The sequence below is a fragment of the Salvelinus sp. IW2-2015 genome, linkage group LG33, assembly GCF_002910315.2.
Source record: "Salvelinus sp. IW2-2015 linkage group LG33, ASM291031v2, whole genome shotgun sequence".
Lineage (NCBI taxonomy): Eukaryota > Metazoa > Chordata > Actinopteri > Salmoniformes > Salmonidae > Salvelinus > Salvelinus sp. IW2-2015.
The window spans coordinates 16,267,164-16,286,931 of NC_036872.1; the positions used below are offsets into that span (position 1 = coordinate 16,267,164).

At 41.9% G+C, this 19,768-nt stretch overlaps 1 protein-coding gene across 1 annotated transcript in view; it reads right to left on the minus strand.

Moving 5' to 3' along the window:
* The window catches only part of LOC111957495 (leucine-rich repeat transmembrane neuronal protein 4-like), a 35,183-nt gene extending 23,921 nt beyond the window's left edge, over positions 1-11,262 (minus strand). Inside the window, exons 1-2 of the mRNA XM_023978329.2 lie at positions 10,667-11,262; positions 7,479-9,072 (exon numbers count right to left, since the gene is read on the minus strand). Coding sequence (XP_023834097.1) covers positions 7,523-9,072; positions 10,667-10,700 — 1,584 coding nt within the window. The 5' untranslated portion in view covers positions 10,701-11,262 and the 3' untranslated portion in view covers positions 7,479-7,522. The remainder of the gene's footprint in view (positions 1-7,478; positions 9,073-10,666) is intronic.
* Positions 11,263-19,768: the final 8,506 nt, after the last annotated feature.

The window sequence follows — 19,768 nt, forward strand, 5'->3', positions numbered from 1 at the left end:
TTGCGTTGCTGCCCCTTATATTAAGGTTACCATTAAAAATAAGTGGTGTGTAAGATGAGGGTGGTCATTCTAAGGGGGAGACGTAAGCTGGGATTGACTATGGTGGGGTGGGGACCTCGCCCAGAGCCTGAGCCACCACCGTGGTCAGATGCCCACCCAGACCCTCCCCTAGACTTTTGGTGGTGCGTTCGGAGTACGCACCTTGAGGGGGGTTATGTCACGGTCCTGACCTGTTTTCTGTTAGTTTGTGTATGTGTTAGCTGGTCAGGACGTGAGTTTGGGTGGGCAGTCTATGTTTTCTGTTTCTATGTTGGTTTAAAGGTGACCTGATATGGCTCTCAATTAGAGGCAGGTGGTTTTCATTTCCTCTGATTGAGAGCCATTAAGGTAGGTGTTTTCACACTGTTTTTGTGTGGGGTTGTCTCCTGTGTCTTTCGTGTCTGTGTATGTGCACCACACGGGACTGTTTTGGCTGTTCATTCGTTTGATGTAGTCTGTTCCTGGTCCTGCCGTGAGTTCTGCGTGTAGTTATGTAAGTTCCATGTTCAGGTTTCGTCTACGTCGTTTTCTTATTTTGTAATTTTCCAAGTGTTTTCGTGTTCGTCTTTCAATAAATTACATTATGTCATCATACCTCGCTGCGTATTGGTCCTCCGATCCTTCTCTCCTCTCCTCGTCTGAGGAGGAGGAAGATCTAGAACGCCGTTACAATGTCAGCACCACTGATGTACAAAACCTTATCAAACTAAATTATAATGCAAATGAGTGACAACAGGTTTACTGGTACCCATAATTAAAGTTCTGGATCTGATTCTGATTCTTCCTTACAAAAAGAGTTGGAAATATAACATTTTCCATTGCCAAAAATGATATCTATTGATGTACTATAGGCTGTAAGAAGCTGTGACTGTGAGGTTAAATGAGGTAAAAATGCTAGACAACAACGCACACCTGTAAACGGCAGGTAGCCTAGTGATTAGAATGTTGGGCCAGAACCAAAAGATTGCTGGATTGAATCCTCGAGCTGACAAGGTACAAATCTGTCGTTCTGCCCCTGAACAAGGCAGTTAACCCAGTGTTCCCAGGTAGGCTGTCATTGTAAATTAGAATTTGTTCTTAACTGACTTGCCTGGTTAAATTAACAATGGGTCCATTATTATCAGTCAAATAGATTTCCTTTCAAGAAAGGTGATCAGTATCTAGGACTGGGTCATGACATCTCCATTCAGATTAAAATATTCATCTGAATAATGGTATCATGCACTAGTAATTGAGTACAGTTGAGGAATATTTGGAGGATGCTGTCTACCTGTGTCTGATTCAGCCATACTCTAACCACATTTCTTTAAATTGAATCAACGTCTACAATACAGAAACACTTTCCTTGATTTCAAAGTGATACTTGAGATAGAAAAAGACCAGCGGAGCCAAAGAGGACAGAGGAAATCTGTTTTTTTTTCTATCATTAAATCTCCCTCCGTACTAAATTACTCCCCAATCCTTGAGATAGCATCTTGAAAACACTAACTGCCAGCTTTTACATTACAAAGCCAGAGGGAGGGCAAAAGTAGAATGTGGAGACAAGAAAGTAGGGCTATTGGGGCTTGAAACGTTTCCACCTGGAAATGGAATGTGCCCAACATGTCATTAAAATCTTAATTGTCTCATATTAATAGGACATATCTCCTGTGTTTATACTCACTCTGCATAGTGATGTTTGGCATATAAGATATCCTATTACATTTCCAACCGCTCTGGCTGCCCCTTGAGGAGAGAGGACAAGGGATAACAGAGATGAGGAAAAACCTCTGCAGGGCTATTAGTTATTCTAGCCAGCAGAACCCCTAAATAAGTCCTCCATTTAGTGTTCCCATACCACATTCTCATATGAAAGCTAGATAGTGAGGACGTCCTCCAGACTAGAAGCTGTTCTGCACCTGTGCACTTAATAATGGATGACATTACTTTTAACATTCCAGAGGTGGCACCAGAGGTCCCAGAGTGGTGGGGCAAATATAATTCTCTGGTAATCTAACCAGGTAAAACTCTAGACTAGGGCTGTGGCGGTCATGACATTTTGTCAGCCAGTTATTGTCATTCAAAAGACTGCCGATCTCACTGTAAATGACCGTTAATGAACATAAACAAGTTTAGCATCTCCACACCTCCATGCATAGGCCTTGAAGCTGCACAGCCTACAAGCCACTGATGCGTGCCTTTGGAACATCTACATTTAGAAAGGTCTAAGAAATCAGTTTACTATACACCATCACAATAAATCTATCATTTATTTTAGTCAGGTCTAAAGAAACATTATGATATGAAGAAGAAAAAAATTCAGAAGAGATCATGAATTGGCCTACTGCATGCTATGCTCCATGCCAAAGGTTGTAGGCTTGTTCATTTTTTCAGACAAGATATGCTTATAAGTCCGGTGCCAGTATTTTATATTATATGATTTTATAGTAAAAATAATATAATTGAACTTAGCTGAATAAAAAATATATATATATATTTCCATTCCGGAGTAAGTGTGCATATGAAGTGGCTATGTTGAGCGTAAAGCGATAATTTGAAACGGGTCCTATATATGCTAGATTTAGAGTTATTTGGCAACTAGTTGTGAATGATACAAACCTGAGAATGTCTTAGAAATCAAACCATATATGGGCTGTATGGTGCGACTATAGGCTATTGATGATTTGAGAATGTCGCAAAAAAAACTTGAGCTCTGATCATTGCCTCAGAGTGCACAGCTGTTCTCTCATCAAGTGATCATATTTTCACCCATCAGACTATTCCCAATTTAATCTTGTCTTTACTAATATGTAAAATGAGTTTAAATGTAGAATGGCCCGTTATCAAACAGGGACAGGGTAAAAAAGACATGTCATCCGTATGCACTCGAATAGCGAATGGAGGTTGCAAGCTTTCCCGCCGGTCTGTTTTTCAATGATGCCCTGTAGGCTACTTTGTTTTTAAAGTAGAGTTGTGCTTAATAAGAGCAGCTGAAAAATAAATATAAGAACACTTATTTCAGTCCATGCATCAACCACTGTTTGAGGAGCATGCTCTCACTGCGCAACAGATGATATTCAACCCAAACTCTGCATGTCATGGGCTCTCCAACCCTGTTCCTGCAGCTAACCAGTGCTTAATTTGGGAAACCAAGTGAAATCTGTTCGGGAACATCGATAGCAACATGTTTTTCGCAATGAAACATATAACTGTAGACAGCCCCTCTGAGCGCTCGAGTAAGGAATGAAGGAGACAGAGGAGATGGATGGTGAGATATTCTGTATAGCTAATTAATTATGAAAATATAAAAATTCCCTATTACTAGGCTATCAAAATCAAATACAAATTTCCTATAATTGTAGGCTAACTGTGAGCCGGCCAGCACAATCCATGAACCAACAGCATCATCTAGGGCTATATGTTCTCTCCCAGACTCGTGGAAATACATTTTGGTGTGGAGCATAAGGTAACCAGCCCATTGAGGTAGTGGCAGGTAGCCTAGTGGTTAGAGCGTTGGGCCAGTAACTGAAAGGCTGTTGGATTGAATCCCCGAGCTGACAAGGTAAAAATCTATCATTCTGCCCCTGAACAAGGCAGTTAACCCACTGTTCCCCGGTAGGCCATCATTGCAAATAAGAATTTGTTCTTAACTGACTTGCCTAGTTAAATAAAGGTAAAAAATATATATATTAAATCCAGTATGCATAATAATACAGTCCACACTCAAAGCCGATTGCTCAAATGTGTTACATTTTGGAGTATAGGCTAGACCAATTATGTACCAAAGACATCTGAAATGAGTTTTATTTTATGTTTTTTTGCAATGCGTAATATGCAGTAGTCTATGTACTGTATAACAGCACAATTATTTTATTCAGGGGGGTTTTCAAGCTTGGTCTCATAAGCCTATGCATAAGATCTAATATGCCAATGAGTGTTTTGAATTAATCATCACCTTAGAATGCGCTGTCCATTTCGTTGTGTTAGGCTTTGAAATAAAATCCACAATAACCATGTTTTACACTCAGTTTCAACCTGCAGTTGAACTTCGTCACAGTGAGGTGCATTTTAAAATCACAATACTGTTTTGATGATAAGTGTTTGATGTGATTTTTGATTGTATTTGCATTGATGTCAGAGTGGTTAAGGGACAATAGAGCCCTGAGTAGCAGACCATGAGGACCTGATGGAGGGACAATAGAGCCCTGAGTACCAGACCATTAGGACCTGATGGAGGGACAATAGAGCCCTGAGTACCAGGCCATTAGGACCTGATGGAGGGACAATGAGCCCTGAGTACCAGACCATGAGACCTGATGGAGGGACAATAGAGCCCTGAGTACGCAGCCATTAGGACCTGATGGAGGGACAATAGAGCCCTGAGTACCAGGCCATTAGAACCTGAGGAGGGAACAATAAGGCCCCTGAGTACCAGACCATTAGGACCTGATGGAGGGACAATAGAGCCCTGAGTACCAGGCCATTAGAACCTGATGGAGGGACAATAGACCCTGAGTACCAGACCATTAGGACCTGATGGAAGACATAGAGCCCTGAGTACCAGACCATTAGGACCTGATGGAGGGACAATAGAGCCCTGAGTACCAGACCATTAGGACCTGATGGAGGGACAATAGAGCCCTGAGTACGCAGGCCATTATGGACCTGATGGAGGGACAATAGAGCCCTGAGTACCAGACCATTAGGACCTGATGTAGGGACAAATAGAGCCCTGAGTACCAGGCCAATTAGGACCTGATGGAGGGACAATAGAGCCCTGAGTACCAGGCCATTAGTGACCTGACTATCATTAGTTGGGTACTACAGAAGCATGACAGACTTCATGACTCATGACTGCGGGTGTGGCGGTAACATGGTCACCGCAACAGCCCTACTCTGGACCCAGTAGGGTATGACAGTGATTAATCAGTTGTAAAAAAGTTCTATATGGGCTATGATAGGACCAGGGTTTATCTAATCAGGTCATATGGTTTTAAAAAACTCCTGGAAATACTCCTGGCCCTGGGGAGGATGAAAACCCTGTCAAACTGCAGTAACCTAGTAATTATACCAACAGGTGGGTTTTCTATACACAGACACAGAGACAACAACTACGATTGGGCAAAATAACTCACAGGGTTGAGCTTGCTTTATTGAGGTTTTCATCATTTAGGCCAGGGATGGGCAACTTTGATGGAGGTGGGAGCCACAAAAAAATCTGCGCTCATCACGAGGGGCCACATTTACCAGTAGAAATACTTCTTTCCTTTATATTTTCTTTTTTTATAAAGGAAATCATACTTTCTCATCTTCTGGTTGCTAGAGACGTGACTCAGTCATTCGTTCAATTAGCTTGATATTTACGGAAGTGACCTAGTCGTTCGTTCTTTATGTTCCGTTGCAATGCTCACCGGCAACGTTCTTAAGTGGCAATCCCTGGGCAACGCATGCCCTGTTAATAACAATCTACCAGTCTGTTAAAAGCCAACAAGCAGCAGGACAGGGAAAGACTGATACATGGCATCAGAGAAATAAAGGGCAAAAGTAAAAGTGCCTAATTAAGAATGGGCAAATGATTTAGTCTTCTGTCCGACTTCCTCTCTCAATTCCTTAGCGTCTACACTCTTAGAAAAAGTGGTTCTTCAGCTGTCCCCACAGGAAAACCCTTTTTGGTTCCAGGTAGAATCATTTTGGGTTCCATATAGAACCCTCTGTGGAAAGGGTTCTACATGGAACCCAAAATGGATCTAGTTGGAACCAAAAGGGTTCTACCTGGAACCAAAAAGGGTTCTTCAAAGGGTTCTCCTATGGAGTTCTCCTTTTAGGTTCTAGATAGCACCTTTTTTCTAAGAGTGTAGCTGTGGTCCCGAGAAATGGTTGTGTAAAAAGAAAAGCAACTATGCAGCATGAATTTCCATCTTCAGTAGTCAAAATATGTATGCCATGGCTTTAGTTTTGATAAGTATTATTGCACGGTATACTGTAATACTTTCGCTGTAAAGGCACATGAGCAAAATAGACTGGGTTAATCTGATTAGATGCCTTGTAATTCAGGGGGCCAGAGGGACATAATATCAGTTTACATTATTGCTATGCTCAATTTGTAAGGCTTCACAGTAAGTGATTTGCTGGGGCTCCCTATGTCAGAAAAAAATAATCTGGTGGTGCTATTACACAATGTAATAAATCAATGAACTGATGACAATAAATCTGATTACTCTTTTATCAAATGAGGCTTTGAGAGACATCAGAGGAAATACAGGTGTTTGGCTACAATAGTGGTGATATGTTGAAGGGTAGAAGTAGTACTGGGAATACATTTGAAGTCCATGAACCTTCTTTCCACTTTACATCTCCTCACTAACCTTCCCTCCCCTCCCCCTCTACCTCTACGGTATACATTCCTCTATGACTCAGTTCTAAATCACTCAGTGTAGCTCACTACACATTGGATACAATGCACACTGACGGCCTCTTGCTCAGTCTCAGATCTCCAATGAAGTCTTCCAATTTACTTTAATAAAATCAAGGTCCATCTTACTGTAAGAAAACAGCCTGACTGCCATCTTACAACATCAAGGGCCTCTGTGATGGCTTCTGGCCTCTGCTTACTGCCTGGCTTTGCTCCTCTTTGTCTAGAACCAGAAACATCTAGTGACAGAGGCATAGCGAGAGACCAAGAGAGAGAGACAGGGCCAGGTTTGAGATGGTAATGTAGATAGAACTTATCTTAAAAGAAACAGACTGTTTTGCACTGAGGATCTTATGTACTTGATAATGCAATACCTTAACTGAGTTTTATTTTCATGTAATTCCCCGGCCATTACACCCGAGAGGTGTTAAAGATATAGCCTCTGTCTATTTATCATGACATTTTAAGTCCATTAATCCATTTATCACTATCAAGAAAGTAAGAGAGAGAGAGTTCAAATAAGACAATAGTGACATTCAGTTCACACTATTACATACAAATTAGGAAAGCACAGTGGGAGAATACCAACATTCTTTGAATGCAATGTATAAAAACAAACAAAGGAGTCACCAATCAAGATTCACTTGAATCAAGTATTTACCACAAACAAAGCCGTTGGCAAGGTAGCAAATACACACATGATAGGAAAATAATCACTGCATAGTGACTTGATCTTGCACGTCTCACTTTTTTGATGAAGTCATCATTCTATTTTGCCTACAGTGCACTGTAAGACAAAAATTCAAATGGGAGTGCAAGAAAACTTGAACTTGAGCTTCACTCTCTAACTCTCGATCAATTCATGATGCTTATTTTTTAACAGAGAGGTAAACTGTACTTAAAAAGACCTGGGTTTATCTGAACCACCCTGGCATGCAGACTCAAGTCACCATGCACTGACTCATATTTTCTATCCAACAAACAGACACAGAAAGAGGATTAAAAAAATCAAACATTTTTTTATCCCCAGAATCACTGAGAAATTTACCTCTCGTGCCTCGCAGTGGAAATGGATTTTAGGAGGGTGACGCATCATACCTCACATTCTCTGGATCCTGAGATTGTGTATGTGTAGGGTCCAGTCCCATTAACCAGCACCTCCATAGTTTCAGAGTTTGCAGGTTTGTAGTCCACATAATACTCTTGCAGAGGCAAGCTGAGGGTGCGTTCTGTTTCCTGCACTTTTTTCTGCTGCTTTTTGACCATGGAGCGCTGCTGGAGTTGCTTAATGCTGCTGGGGTAGCGCTTCCAGGACACATAAATAACCAGGAGAATTATAGTCACCGACAGGAAAAGTGCCACACAGCCAGCAATAATCTTATGGAAGGATACATACTCAAAATCCTGCTCTGGGGTGGTAGGGGAGACCCCAGAAGGGGAGGGGATGGCCGTACCACTGCGGGTCAACTCCTCATCAACCCTGGACAAAGTGGGAAGGGGCAGGAGCTCAGACTGAGATGGGGTGTTGATGGAGGCTGTGGTTGAGACAAAAGGGGTGGTGGGAGTGACCTTACAGATACTAAATGTTTCTACTGCATCGATCACTTTTTCTCCCTGGGCCTCCTTAGGCCCAGCACAAATCATAGTGGTCTCCTTGTTCCCCTTAAAGTTTCTCAGCCAGGCCACTAAGGGGCAGATGCTGGGGCTACAGTACCACACATTACCAGCTAGGCTGATGGTGGTCAGGGAGATCCAGGCATCCACTGTCTCCTGGGACATGTTGCTAAGCTTGTTGGAGTCCAAGTTCAGGGTCTGTAGGTTGGGAAGACATTGATATGTACTGGAATCCACTATTTGCAGTTCATTTCCAGAAAGGTCCAGCTTTTGCAAGGCTGTCCATGTCCAGGTTAGACCCTGGCTTATTGACTTAATTCGGTTCCATTGCAAATAGAGTGCCCGCAGGTTGGTGAGGCGGGGAAAGTGAGAGAAGTTGATCTTGGAGAACTGGTTGTGTTCCAAATGAAGTTCGATCAGCTTGAGCAGCCCAGCAAAGGCATTTCGAGTGAGGCTTCGCAAACGATTATAGCCAAGATCGAGAAACTCCAAATTCCGCAAATCCTGAAAAACCCGTATTGGGACAGTTTTCAGAGAATTGGACCGCAAGTGGAGACTAAGCAACTTCCGCAAGCCCAGAAATTGACTGGGCTGGAGGGCTTGCAGCTTGTTGTAAGAGAGGTCAAGATTGCGTAAGTTAGGGACAGTATGGAAAGTGTTGTTTTGTAGCTGTGTGATCTTGTTAGAGCTGAGAATCAACTCTTTCAGCCTCCGTACCCCATGGAAGGCTTGGCTGTCCACTGAGTTAATGTAGTTGTGGTCGAGATAAAGCCAAACAAGCTGACTGAGGCCTGAGAACTGACTAGCGTTGAGATTCACTAAGCTGTTGTAGCGCAGAGAGAGGCCCTGGCATCCCACAGACACATTGTTTGGCACGTCCCGAAAGGCATTGGATTCACAGTATACTATTTTCCCATCACATCTACAGCTTTGAGGACAGGGGCGCTCACGAACACTGATTGGAGACGCTAGCAGCCAGCCCTGCATCAACAATGGGATCATGAGCCATCTATCTCGCATCAGGGATCCTGCAGAAATGGGGGGAGGGGGGTGGGTGGGGGTGGAGATAGGGACACTCAAAAAGTGCATACATTTATGTCAGTAAGCATAATGTAATTCAAAATGAGAGCATGCTGAGAATAAACATTTTGACACTGTGAATGAAGTGGGAGGGGAAAAATTATCTACAATACATGTTCAGCAATATTTGCTTAAACCAGCCTTCTCAACTTTTTTAGGGGACCAGCAGGCTGTGGTCCTTCCTGCTTGGAGAACCACTTACATTCAAACTAGCACATAAGATAAATCAGTGTCATCCCAGATTTTTTTGACACACACTGAGGTGCCTGTCCACGGTCAGAGGTTGAGAAACAGTGATCTGAATTAAAGTACCATACCTATGGGTTGTTTAGGGAAATAGTGGAGAGTGATTGTGGTATTGTATGGTAAAAACATCTAACCTAAATGCAAGCGCTGCATGCTGCAAGAGAACAGCTGCTAGTGTGCTTTTTTACATTAATTAGAAATTACATCCATCAACATTGAATTCCTGTGGGTGATATTGAGAGTAATGTGAGGTAAAATGAAAGGTGAGTAGTTCAAGAGGGATAGCAACTATAAAGGAATCATGCTCTATAATTATTTTCAATAAACTATTATGATTAAGACAATGGCCAAGCAGGAATATCTGTAAATTAAAAGATAATTGATGGGGATCTGTAATTTCAAAGAATCTATTAGCCAAGCCTCAAGCCACAAATCTATTGGGACATAAAACCTGTTGTAAAAGTGGTGACCTTCAGTCTCACATACCATAATACTTTCATTGAAGTAATTGGACGTTTTATGTAATGCTATATCATGGGACAATAGGACAGCTCGGTTGTGTATAAAAGCAAATAAAAAACTGAGACAGAAGAAGACTAAAGAAGAGTCTAGGCTAGGCAACGTTTCTGGTTAGTAATTAAACAGAATCAAAGCAATTCAAATCAGCCCCTGATTCCTTTGACTTCTTTATTAATTTCGGTCTCTATGTAATGCATTGCATTATGCTAATGAGAACAGTGTCAAAACGGCATCCCATGAAGGCAGATTGAACACTGATGAGACCAAAAACATAGGAAACCTGTTGATCAAAGTGAAGACTATTTATTTATATCAAAGCTGTATTATGCCTATTCACCATAGCCTGCCCTCCTAAGCAAATTGAGTTGTGGTTACAAACTCGAGAAAACCCTTAAAGTTATCAAAGCTATAACTTAATAGCAAGACGTTTCAGATGCAGAAATGCTGTCTGCCTGGTAGGCTAATTTCATAAAGGCCACTATCCTAGCCTACAACGGTGGCACATTCGCATTAGCATACGGCAGATTGATAATAGTGTTCCCTTCATGAGGGTCTGCATGGCATATTATGCCTCTAGGGATTTTTCTGTATTTTGTTCGGGAATTATAGGACTTTCAATTATATTCCAATAGCATAGGAAATACATAACACATGGGTTGTCACAATAGCCTAATGTAATCAGTGTCGTGATTCGTTTGTCTTTGAGCGGTTGCCTTGCCTTCCATGAGAGCAATGTAGTTGGGCAAATGCAACACATTTGTATGATGTTCAACATACCCATCATGGTTTCGTGGTGTCGGCTCCTTTTCATAGGTTAGAGCCCTCTGATGCTTGACTCCAAAGCCCGCATGTCGCGCGCAGTCCTCACTTGGTTGGACAAATAGCCTAACCAACACAGCTGAACTAGCCCGCTCAACGAAGCCAATGCAGCCACTTTGCTCCTCGGCCAAACGGACTGCACTGCAGAGCTACTGCTTTGCTTCAAAGTCTTGTAAGTATGGAGTAGCCTTATCTCTCCTTATTTCAGTTGCATACCACGACTCAAAGTATATAAGCAAAGAAAAAGCACTGTAGTCTATTCAACAGATGACGACGGAAAAAGCCCATTGACCGCATATAGTCTAACATGAAAAAATAGACTTTAAAAATAAGTTTATATATTTTATCTGCGGTTTGAATCTAGAACAAGCAACACAATACGCTGATATTCCCAGTGTAAGCGTGTATTCCAGTCAGCAAGCGCCAGTGTATGCGTGAGATTCAACCAAGCGGATTACTGTTTTTTGCTGTAGCCTAAAGTATTTGCAGTGTTTCGCCTTTCTCGCTCTGTAGTCTAGTCGCAACTGGTCCTGATGAGAGAAAATGACTATTCGAGTGCTGGCAAATGCTCGTGCGCTCAGACTGCAAGACAAGGATATTCGGGATGCCCTCTCCCGGTCACATCGCGTGCCTCAGCAGTGTTGCCATCAAATGGATGGATAGGCCTACACAAACTAAATTAATTGAACATTTTACTATGTTTTTGCACAATTAACTATACGCTACTTCCTAGGGATGTAGGCTTAACGATCCACCGACAGGCTTGCGCATCCGTCCCGGGTTCAAATGTTTAACATCGGCAGAGTGCGTTGGGGACACCAAACCAATCCAAATGTAGCATGCATCGTCAGAAAATGATTGAAATGTTACGAATTGCCAGTTCACGATTTCTTTTGTTGCTCAAATTCCTTTATTTTTACCTTCCGAAAATACCTCTCATATTTTGAGACAACTGGGTCCTCTCCTTCAGTGTAAAACTAAGCATGTCATTATGTTGACAATCATTGATGTACTAGTCATTTTGTATGCAGAACAACACCAGGCAATATCTGTAGCCAAGTCAAACTGGGCGCAGTGCCAACGAGCACTAACCAATGAGAGGTAGGCCTATTTCTAAACTGGCACATCTGAACCCAAGGCCCCAACCGCTAGGGGGCCCCCATTGATTTTGTTAGCCACTCTCACGCAGATATAATTTTAACATTACATAAATTATGGCAAAATGTGTCGAATTTCAACTACACCCAATGGCAATTTTTTTTAAAATTGAATTAAACTGCAATTTTATCTTTCCAACCGCATGGCAAAATTAATTTAGTAGAATGCCGCTGGAGGGAAAAGCTGCCATTTTACCAGGTGTGCAATTTTTTGTATTTTTTTGCACTGATTGTAACTTTATTTGTACATAACTGAAAAGAGCTTCTGGACATCAGAACAGCTACCTCAATTTGGAGGAGGACTTCTACTTCAATGAGTCAGAGGTGAAAGACATATTGATTATCCCGGAGCAGGCCCAAATCCCTGACACTCGAAGAAGGAAAGAGACGGCGCTATAGAGGCCGGTGTGAGGGATAACTGTCGAGACTACATCGGAGAGTGGATAAACAGCCTCTACCCTCCATTCTGGTGAACGGGCAATCACTGGAGAATAAACTGGATGAGTGCCATTTGAGACTATCCTATCAACGATTACAATAGGTGTAGACCTACAGTTAAATGCTTACTTACAAGCCCTTAAGCAACAATGCAGTTTTAAGAAGAATAAAAAAAGTGTAAAAATAAATAAGAGTCAGTGTGCGGGGGTAGGGGTTAGTTGAGGTAATTGAGGTAGTATGAACATGTAGGTAGAGGTAAAGTGACTATACATGAATAATAAACAGAGAGTAGTAGCAGCGTAAAAATGGGGGTTGGGGGGACAATGCAAATAGTCCGTGTAGCCATTTGATCAGCTGTTCAGGAGTCTTATGGCTTAGGGGTAGAAGCTGTTAAGAAGCCTTTTGGACCTTTTGGACCTCTCTGCTACCGCTTGCCTTGCGGTAGCAGAGAGAACAGTCTATGGCTAGGGTGGCTGGAGTCTTTGTACATTTTTTAGGCCTTCCTCTGACACCACCTGATATAGAGGTCCTGGATGGCAGGAAGCTTGGCCCCAGTGATGTACTGGGCCATACGCACTATCCTTTGTAGTGCCTTGCGGTCAGAGGACGAGCAGTTGCTATACCAGGCAGTGATGCGACCAGTCTGGATGCTCTAGATGGAGCAGCTGTAGAACTTTTTTGAGGATCTGAGGACCCATGCCAAATCTTTTCAGTCTCATGAGGAATAGTCATTGTTGTGCCCTCTTCACGACTGTCTTGGTATGTTTGGACCATGATAGTTTGTTGGTGATGTGGACACCAAGGAACTTGAAGCTCTCAACCTGTTCCACTACAGCCCCGTCAATGAGAATGTCAGTGTGCTCTGTCCTCCTTTTCATGTAGTCCGCAAACATCTCCTTTGTCTTCATCACATCGAGGGAGAGGTTGCTATCCTGGCACCACACTGCCAGGTCTCTGACCTCCTCCCTATAGGCTGTCTCATCGTTGTCGGTGTGTCAATGGCAAACTTAATGATGGTGTTGGAGTCGTGCTTGGCCATGCAGTCATGGGTGAACAGGGAGTACAGGAGGGGACTGAGCATGCACCCCTGAGGGGCCCCCTTGTTGAGGATCAGTGTGGCAGATGTGTTGTTACCTACCCTTACCACCTGGGCGCTGCCCGTCAGGAAGTCCAGGATCCAGTTGCAGAGGGAGTGCAATAGAGATTGCGTCATCTGTGGATCTGTTAGGGCGGTATGCAAATTGGAGTGGGTCTAGGGTTTCTGGGATAATGGTGTTGACGTGAGCCATGACCAGCCTTTCAAAGCACTTCATGGCTACAGACGTGAGTGCTACGGATCGGTAGTCATTTAGGCAGGTTACCTTGGTGTTCTTGGGCACAGGGACTATTGTGGTCTGCTTGAAACATGTTGGTATTACAGACTCGGTCAGGGACAGGTTGAAAATGTCAGTGAAGACACTTGCCAGTTGGTCAACACATGCACGGAGTACACGTCCTGGTAATCCATCTGGCCCTGAGGCCTTGTGAATGTTGACCTGTTTAAAGGTCTTACTCACATCGGCATGATGCTCTCATGCATGCTTCAGTGCTGCTTGCCTTGAAGCGAGCAGAGAAGTTATTTAGCTCATCTGGTAGGCTCGTGTCACTGAGCAGCTCGTGGCTGTGCTTCCCTTTGTAGTCTGTAATAGTTTGCAAGACCTGCCACCTCCGACGAGCATCGGAGCCGGTGTAGTATGATTCAATCTTAGTCCTGTATTGACGCTTTGCCTGTTTGATGGTTCATCTGAGGGCATAGCCGGATTTCTTATAAGCGTCCAGGTTAGAGTCCCGCTCCTTGAAAGCGGCAGCTCTACCCTTTAGCTCAGCGCGAATGTTGCCTGTAATCCATGGCTTCTGCTTGAAGTATGTACGTACGGTCACTGTGGGGACGACATCATCGATGCACTTATTAATGAAGCCAGTGACTGGTGTGGTGTACTCCTCAATGCCATCGGAATAATCGCAAAACATATTCCAGTCTGTGCTAGCAAAACTGTCCTCATGATAAACTGTAGACCATACTATTTACCTAGAGAGTTTCCATCTATATTTTTCATAGCTGTCTATTTACCACCACAAACCAATGCTGGCACTAAGACCGCACTCAACGAGCTGTATAGGGCCATAAGCAAACAAGAAAATGCTCACCCAGAGGTGACTCCCCTAGTGGCTGGTGACTTTAATGCAGGAAAACTCAAATCTGTTTTACCTCATTTTTACCAGCATGTCACTAGTGCAACTAGAGATGATTAAACTCTAGATCAACTTTACTCCACACACAGAGACACATACAAAGCTCTCCCTCAATTTGACAAATCTGACCATAACTCTATCTTCCTGATTCCTGCTTACAAGCAAAAACTCAAACAGGAAGTACCATGTTAAACACTATTATTGAGTCCATGCAACTTACTTTGTGACTTGATCAGGACATTTTTACTCCTGAACTTAATTAGGCTTGCCATACAAAGGGGTTGAACACTTATTGACTCAAGACATTTCAGCTTTGAATTTTGTATTAATTTGTAAACATTTTGAAAAACACAATTCCTTTTTGGCATTATTGGGTATTGTGTATAGGTCAGTGAGAAAAAACATCTACATTTAATCTATTTTAAATTCAGGCTGTAACACAACAAAATGTGGATTAAGTCAAGGGGTGTGAATACATTCTGAAGGCACTGTACATCATTTACACACACAAGTCAGCTCTGGGTGGGGAACGACCAATGGGTGGGTATCCCTGTGGCTCTTGCTTTTATTTCACATCCATGGGCTTATTAACACTAAAGATAACAATTACATTATTAATACTACCTTCTTTTTTTCAAAAACAATGGCAATGGTAGCTATTCTATCTTGGAATTTGAAAGGCCTAAATTAACCTATTAAAAGTTCCAGCTGTCTTGATATCCCAGCAAGAAACCATATTGATATAGCAATGCTCCAAGAAACACACCTGCTCCAAAATAACTCACATAGAACAGAGAACCATTTGTACAAACTGGGTGCTGTTTCATCAACCCCAAACAAACCTAAAGGCGTAATCATAATGATACATAAGAAACTCTGAATTACCATGTTGGGTAAAGGCTAAGACCAAGAAGGCCGAATCACTTCCCTTAAGTGTATCCATAATGGAAAGATTGTGAATGCTCCAAATTCATATGATTCCAGGTTTTTTGATTGTCTGAAGAGGACATTGTTAGAATTAACTCAATTCCATCTGGTTATTGGGACATATATCTATGCAATTTTGGACATGCATAATGACCAATTACAATGCGGTCGATAACCCCCCGGAGTCTATGGGATGCCACCAAATGTTTTATAAAAAATAGGCCAGGGGTTATCTTTGTATGCATTTATTTGATTGTTTCTGTACCTGTAACCCCCCCCTCTGAAAAAGAAAAATGACAAAACGAAATGAAAAGTTGGTCAACCCAACGACAAAAACATGTGACACCAATCAAGCCAATTCAGCCATTAGGCAACACAGCCCAATCGAAGGATAACATTGGTCCCGTTCCTCTACTTAGACGTTGGATGCATCAACCAATGGTTGCATGCCACATTATCGACTGTGCCGTTGTGCACAAGATTGCTATACCATATGATGTGGTTAACTGATACTTCAAATAAGATCTGGAAGATCTGGAATGCGTTAGCAACATCTGAGCAGAGGAACACGACCATTGTGATGCCATCATGTTTTATTTTACTGTACTACTGATATTGATTACTACATTGTTGGGAAGATCTTGCATGAAAGGCATTTCAATGTATTGTACTTACTTTTTACCCCTTTTTCGTGATATCCAATTGGTAGTTACAGTCTTGTCCCATTGCTGTAACTCCCTTACGGACTCGGGAGAGGCAAAGGTCGAGAGCCATGCGTCCTCCGAAACACGACCCTGCCAAGCCGCACTGTTTCTTGACAAACTGCTCGCTTAACCCGGAAACCAGCCGCACTAATGTGTCAGAGGAAACACTGTACAGCTGGCGACCGAAGTCAGCGTGCATGCGCCTGGCCCGCCACAAGGAGTCGCTAGAGTGCGATGGGACAAGGACATCCCGGCCAGCCAAACCCTCCCCTAACCCAGATGACGCTGGGCCAATTGTGTGCAGCCTCATGGGTCTCCTGGTCGCGGCCGGCTGCGACACAGCCTGGGATCGGATCCGGGTCTGTAGTGATGCCTCAAGCACTGCGATGCAGTGCCTTAGACTGCTGCGCCACTCAGGAGCCCAAAACTTGAAACTTGAATGCAGAAAACATAGGTTGTGTTCCTCTGCTTAGACATTGCTGACGCATTCCAGATCTTACAACGCCTGGATGGGTATGTCACTTATCAGCTAACCACATAATATGTTATAGCAAATTGGTGCCCGACGGCACAGTCGATGACATGGCATGCAACCATTGGTTGATGCATGCAATGTCTGAGCAGGGGATCAAAACCATATACAGGGGAACTGATGACCCAGGAGAGATGACACATTGGAGGAATTACCATGAATAGGTGAGGGACGGAGAGGAATGGAGTTCAATCACAATATAATGTCCAAATCCAAATTGTACACTTGTAGTATTCAACCACATTTTGAACATCTTAATACTTATTTACATAATATACATATTGGAGACAAATAACCAACACATTTTAGTTAATTTTGTTTCTTTTGGAAACCAGGGTTTTAAAAAGTCTAATTCAGCTCATGTAATCACATCTCATTCTGGGATTGGAGCCCAGAGCAAATAGAAGATTTATACACGGACAATTAGAAATTAAAACATTGCAATTAGTCATGCTACGAGTGTATGAGTTGGTGCTAAGAATAGAGCAAATGTAAAATCATTACAATATTTTTCCTCTGACATGAAAACATGCCTTAAAGGAACAATATCAAGACATATTGTAAGAGTGAATATGAACAACAGTATTCAGACAGAATAGACAGAAGACTAGAGAGAAGAAACAGTATAGTATGATGTTCCTCCCACAAAATATTTTCAAAAATCTTTAACAATGAATCCGAGAGATAACTGGCCTGCCTGTCATGCAGCCTCCCTGACATGTCTGAAAATTGTTGTTTAATTCAACTGAACAACATTTCACTGTGATAAGGAGATAGAATGCCAAGTCATTCTTTCTTCCTTTCCCACCCCTGTAACAATTTCACTCAGCAATTTAGAGCACTGGGTTTCATTTGTAAAAAAAGATTTATCTCTGAAAATAAATTGTCTGGGATTCTTATTTCAGAGATTCAGATATTTTCTGCTCTAATCTTTTTCAGCAAAGTATTACAGTAAGCTGCTGTTGTGTATTTATTATCCCATGTAAAGCCAAATACACACAAAGTTTCAATTACCTCCCTAGTGTAGCCTACGCGTTCCTGTTTATGTTGCAGAAAAAATCTTACATGACCCATTTTCCACTCAAGGCTATTTCTGCGAGCATGTGATTGGGCAGTTAAGAGGATGCAAGGCATGCAGAATGATCAAAGTTATATTTGTGTATTTCCCAAAACAAGTGTTATTTCTAAGTGTGTATGGGGAGGAGTAACTTGTTGCGTGTTATTCTTTAGGCACTGGGAATTTACATTTCTAAATATGACAATAATTATAAGGAGACACATTTTTTGAGTTATCTATTTGTGTGCATCAGTATTACATTTTGTCCCAAGAGTAGTGTTGCAAAACTACTGGTAATCTTCAGTCATTTTTGTAATTTACAGAAAATCTATGGCAATCTATTGTAACTTTGGTAATCTATACCTGAATAACTTTTTAAACATTTATTCATATATAGTATAATGTTTGTAAATATCTGAGTCAATATTATCCACAAGTTTATAGTAAATAAACCATATGGTTCAACAGAAAATAGCCTTGTTAATGAAAAATGCATCTAAATCAACAATGGCATTATTTTCATTGAACTCTGCAACTAATGACTTTTTCACAACTGCCACCAGTTTTATGCCAAAATATTTACAATAAATGCATATTGACATAGTTAAATAAATAAGAGTGTAAAAAATAATATAAAGGATATTTCATTCCGAAACCCTCACAAACATCAATGGTACTCACTAAATTGGTGGTTTATATTTATTATGTTTTACAACTTAGCCATTCTGTTTTATATTTCAAAAAATCATCTTATTGAATTATTTCAGACATTTTACATGTGATAAGGCCACACAGAGGGCCCAAGATAGTTAGACACATGTGATAATCTGAAGTACCCAAAAGGACCACTCAGAGAGATAAGATAACTCCCCAAGTGACATGCCTAATCAAATACATTTGATCAACATACAATACCACCTGCTAGTTTCTGGGTCAATAGTCCCCAAATGTAATGATGAATATACTTTTATTCCACATGTCACTTACTCCTCAGTCACAAGTTCACAACAAACATTTCTAAAGGCAACAAGGCCTTTTTTGTTTCCCAAAGCGACCGTGCATGCATGCTCACCTCACTCTGCGACCAGCACTGCCTCCAAATTGTCTCCCATGAAACTTTAATGACTGTCTGTGACTGAGCCCTGAATAATTGAACAAGGGAAAGACCTTTCCTGGATAATGAATCCCACTGTAACACATTATGTAAATATATAAATAAGAATACAATTAGGTAAAACAAAGAAACATTGGAAACAGTAGTGATGGGCTGCAGGAGACTGGATAAAACTGACACTCTGGCTTACTATAATTACAATGAGGGCTACTCGGACTCAGGGAATGTCTGGTTCAGGCTTGTAATTACCTTAAGGTCTCCCTTATTCTCTTCCATGTTCATACCAAGGTCTGTCCTTGTTCTCACTAATTGTGTTCCATCTTCTTCTTGTACTGCATATATGAAAAACAAACTAGAAAAATGGCAAACTGCGTTTTTTAAACTGTTACTTCTGTTCAAATGTCAGCAGGCTCACAGTCTCATGGCTCATTCAAAGCCAGTCAGTCATTTATTTTTAGCTGGTGCAGTCATTAGGTTATAGACCTGTACTGGATGATAAGTATGCAGGGCTTAGACACTGGAACCTGTCTCTGAGTACAAATTAAGCCATGCATTCCAGTATCTCTAGATCTGTCATCTTTACTTCCCTTCCGTCTGGGACCCTGTGATCAAATTACCGTTGATGTGTTACAGCACTCTCTACAAGTTTTTTTACCTTGGTACCGGTCCTCCTTCTGAAGGCTCATACTCTTCTGCCCTCACAACCGAGAGAGCAACGGGAAGAACGTGAATATGGACTGTGTACCACTGTGTGCAGCACTTGGAGAAAAACAATCTCTCCAAGTTAACCTTTCTTCATTTAAATGTGAAGCCATGCAGAGGAAGTGACCAAAAGAATGTGGCCTTGGGGCAGCTACTGAGACCCGAGTCTAAGTAGACCAATTCAGGCCTCCTGTTTA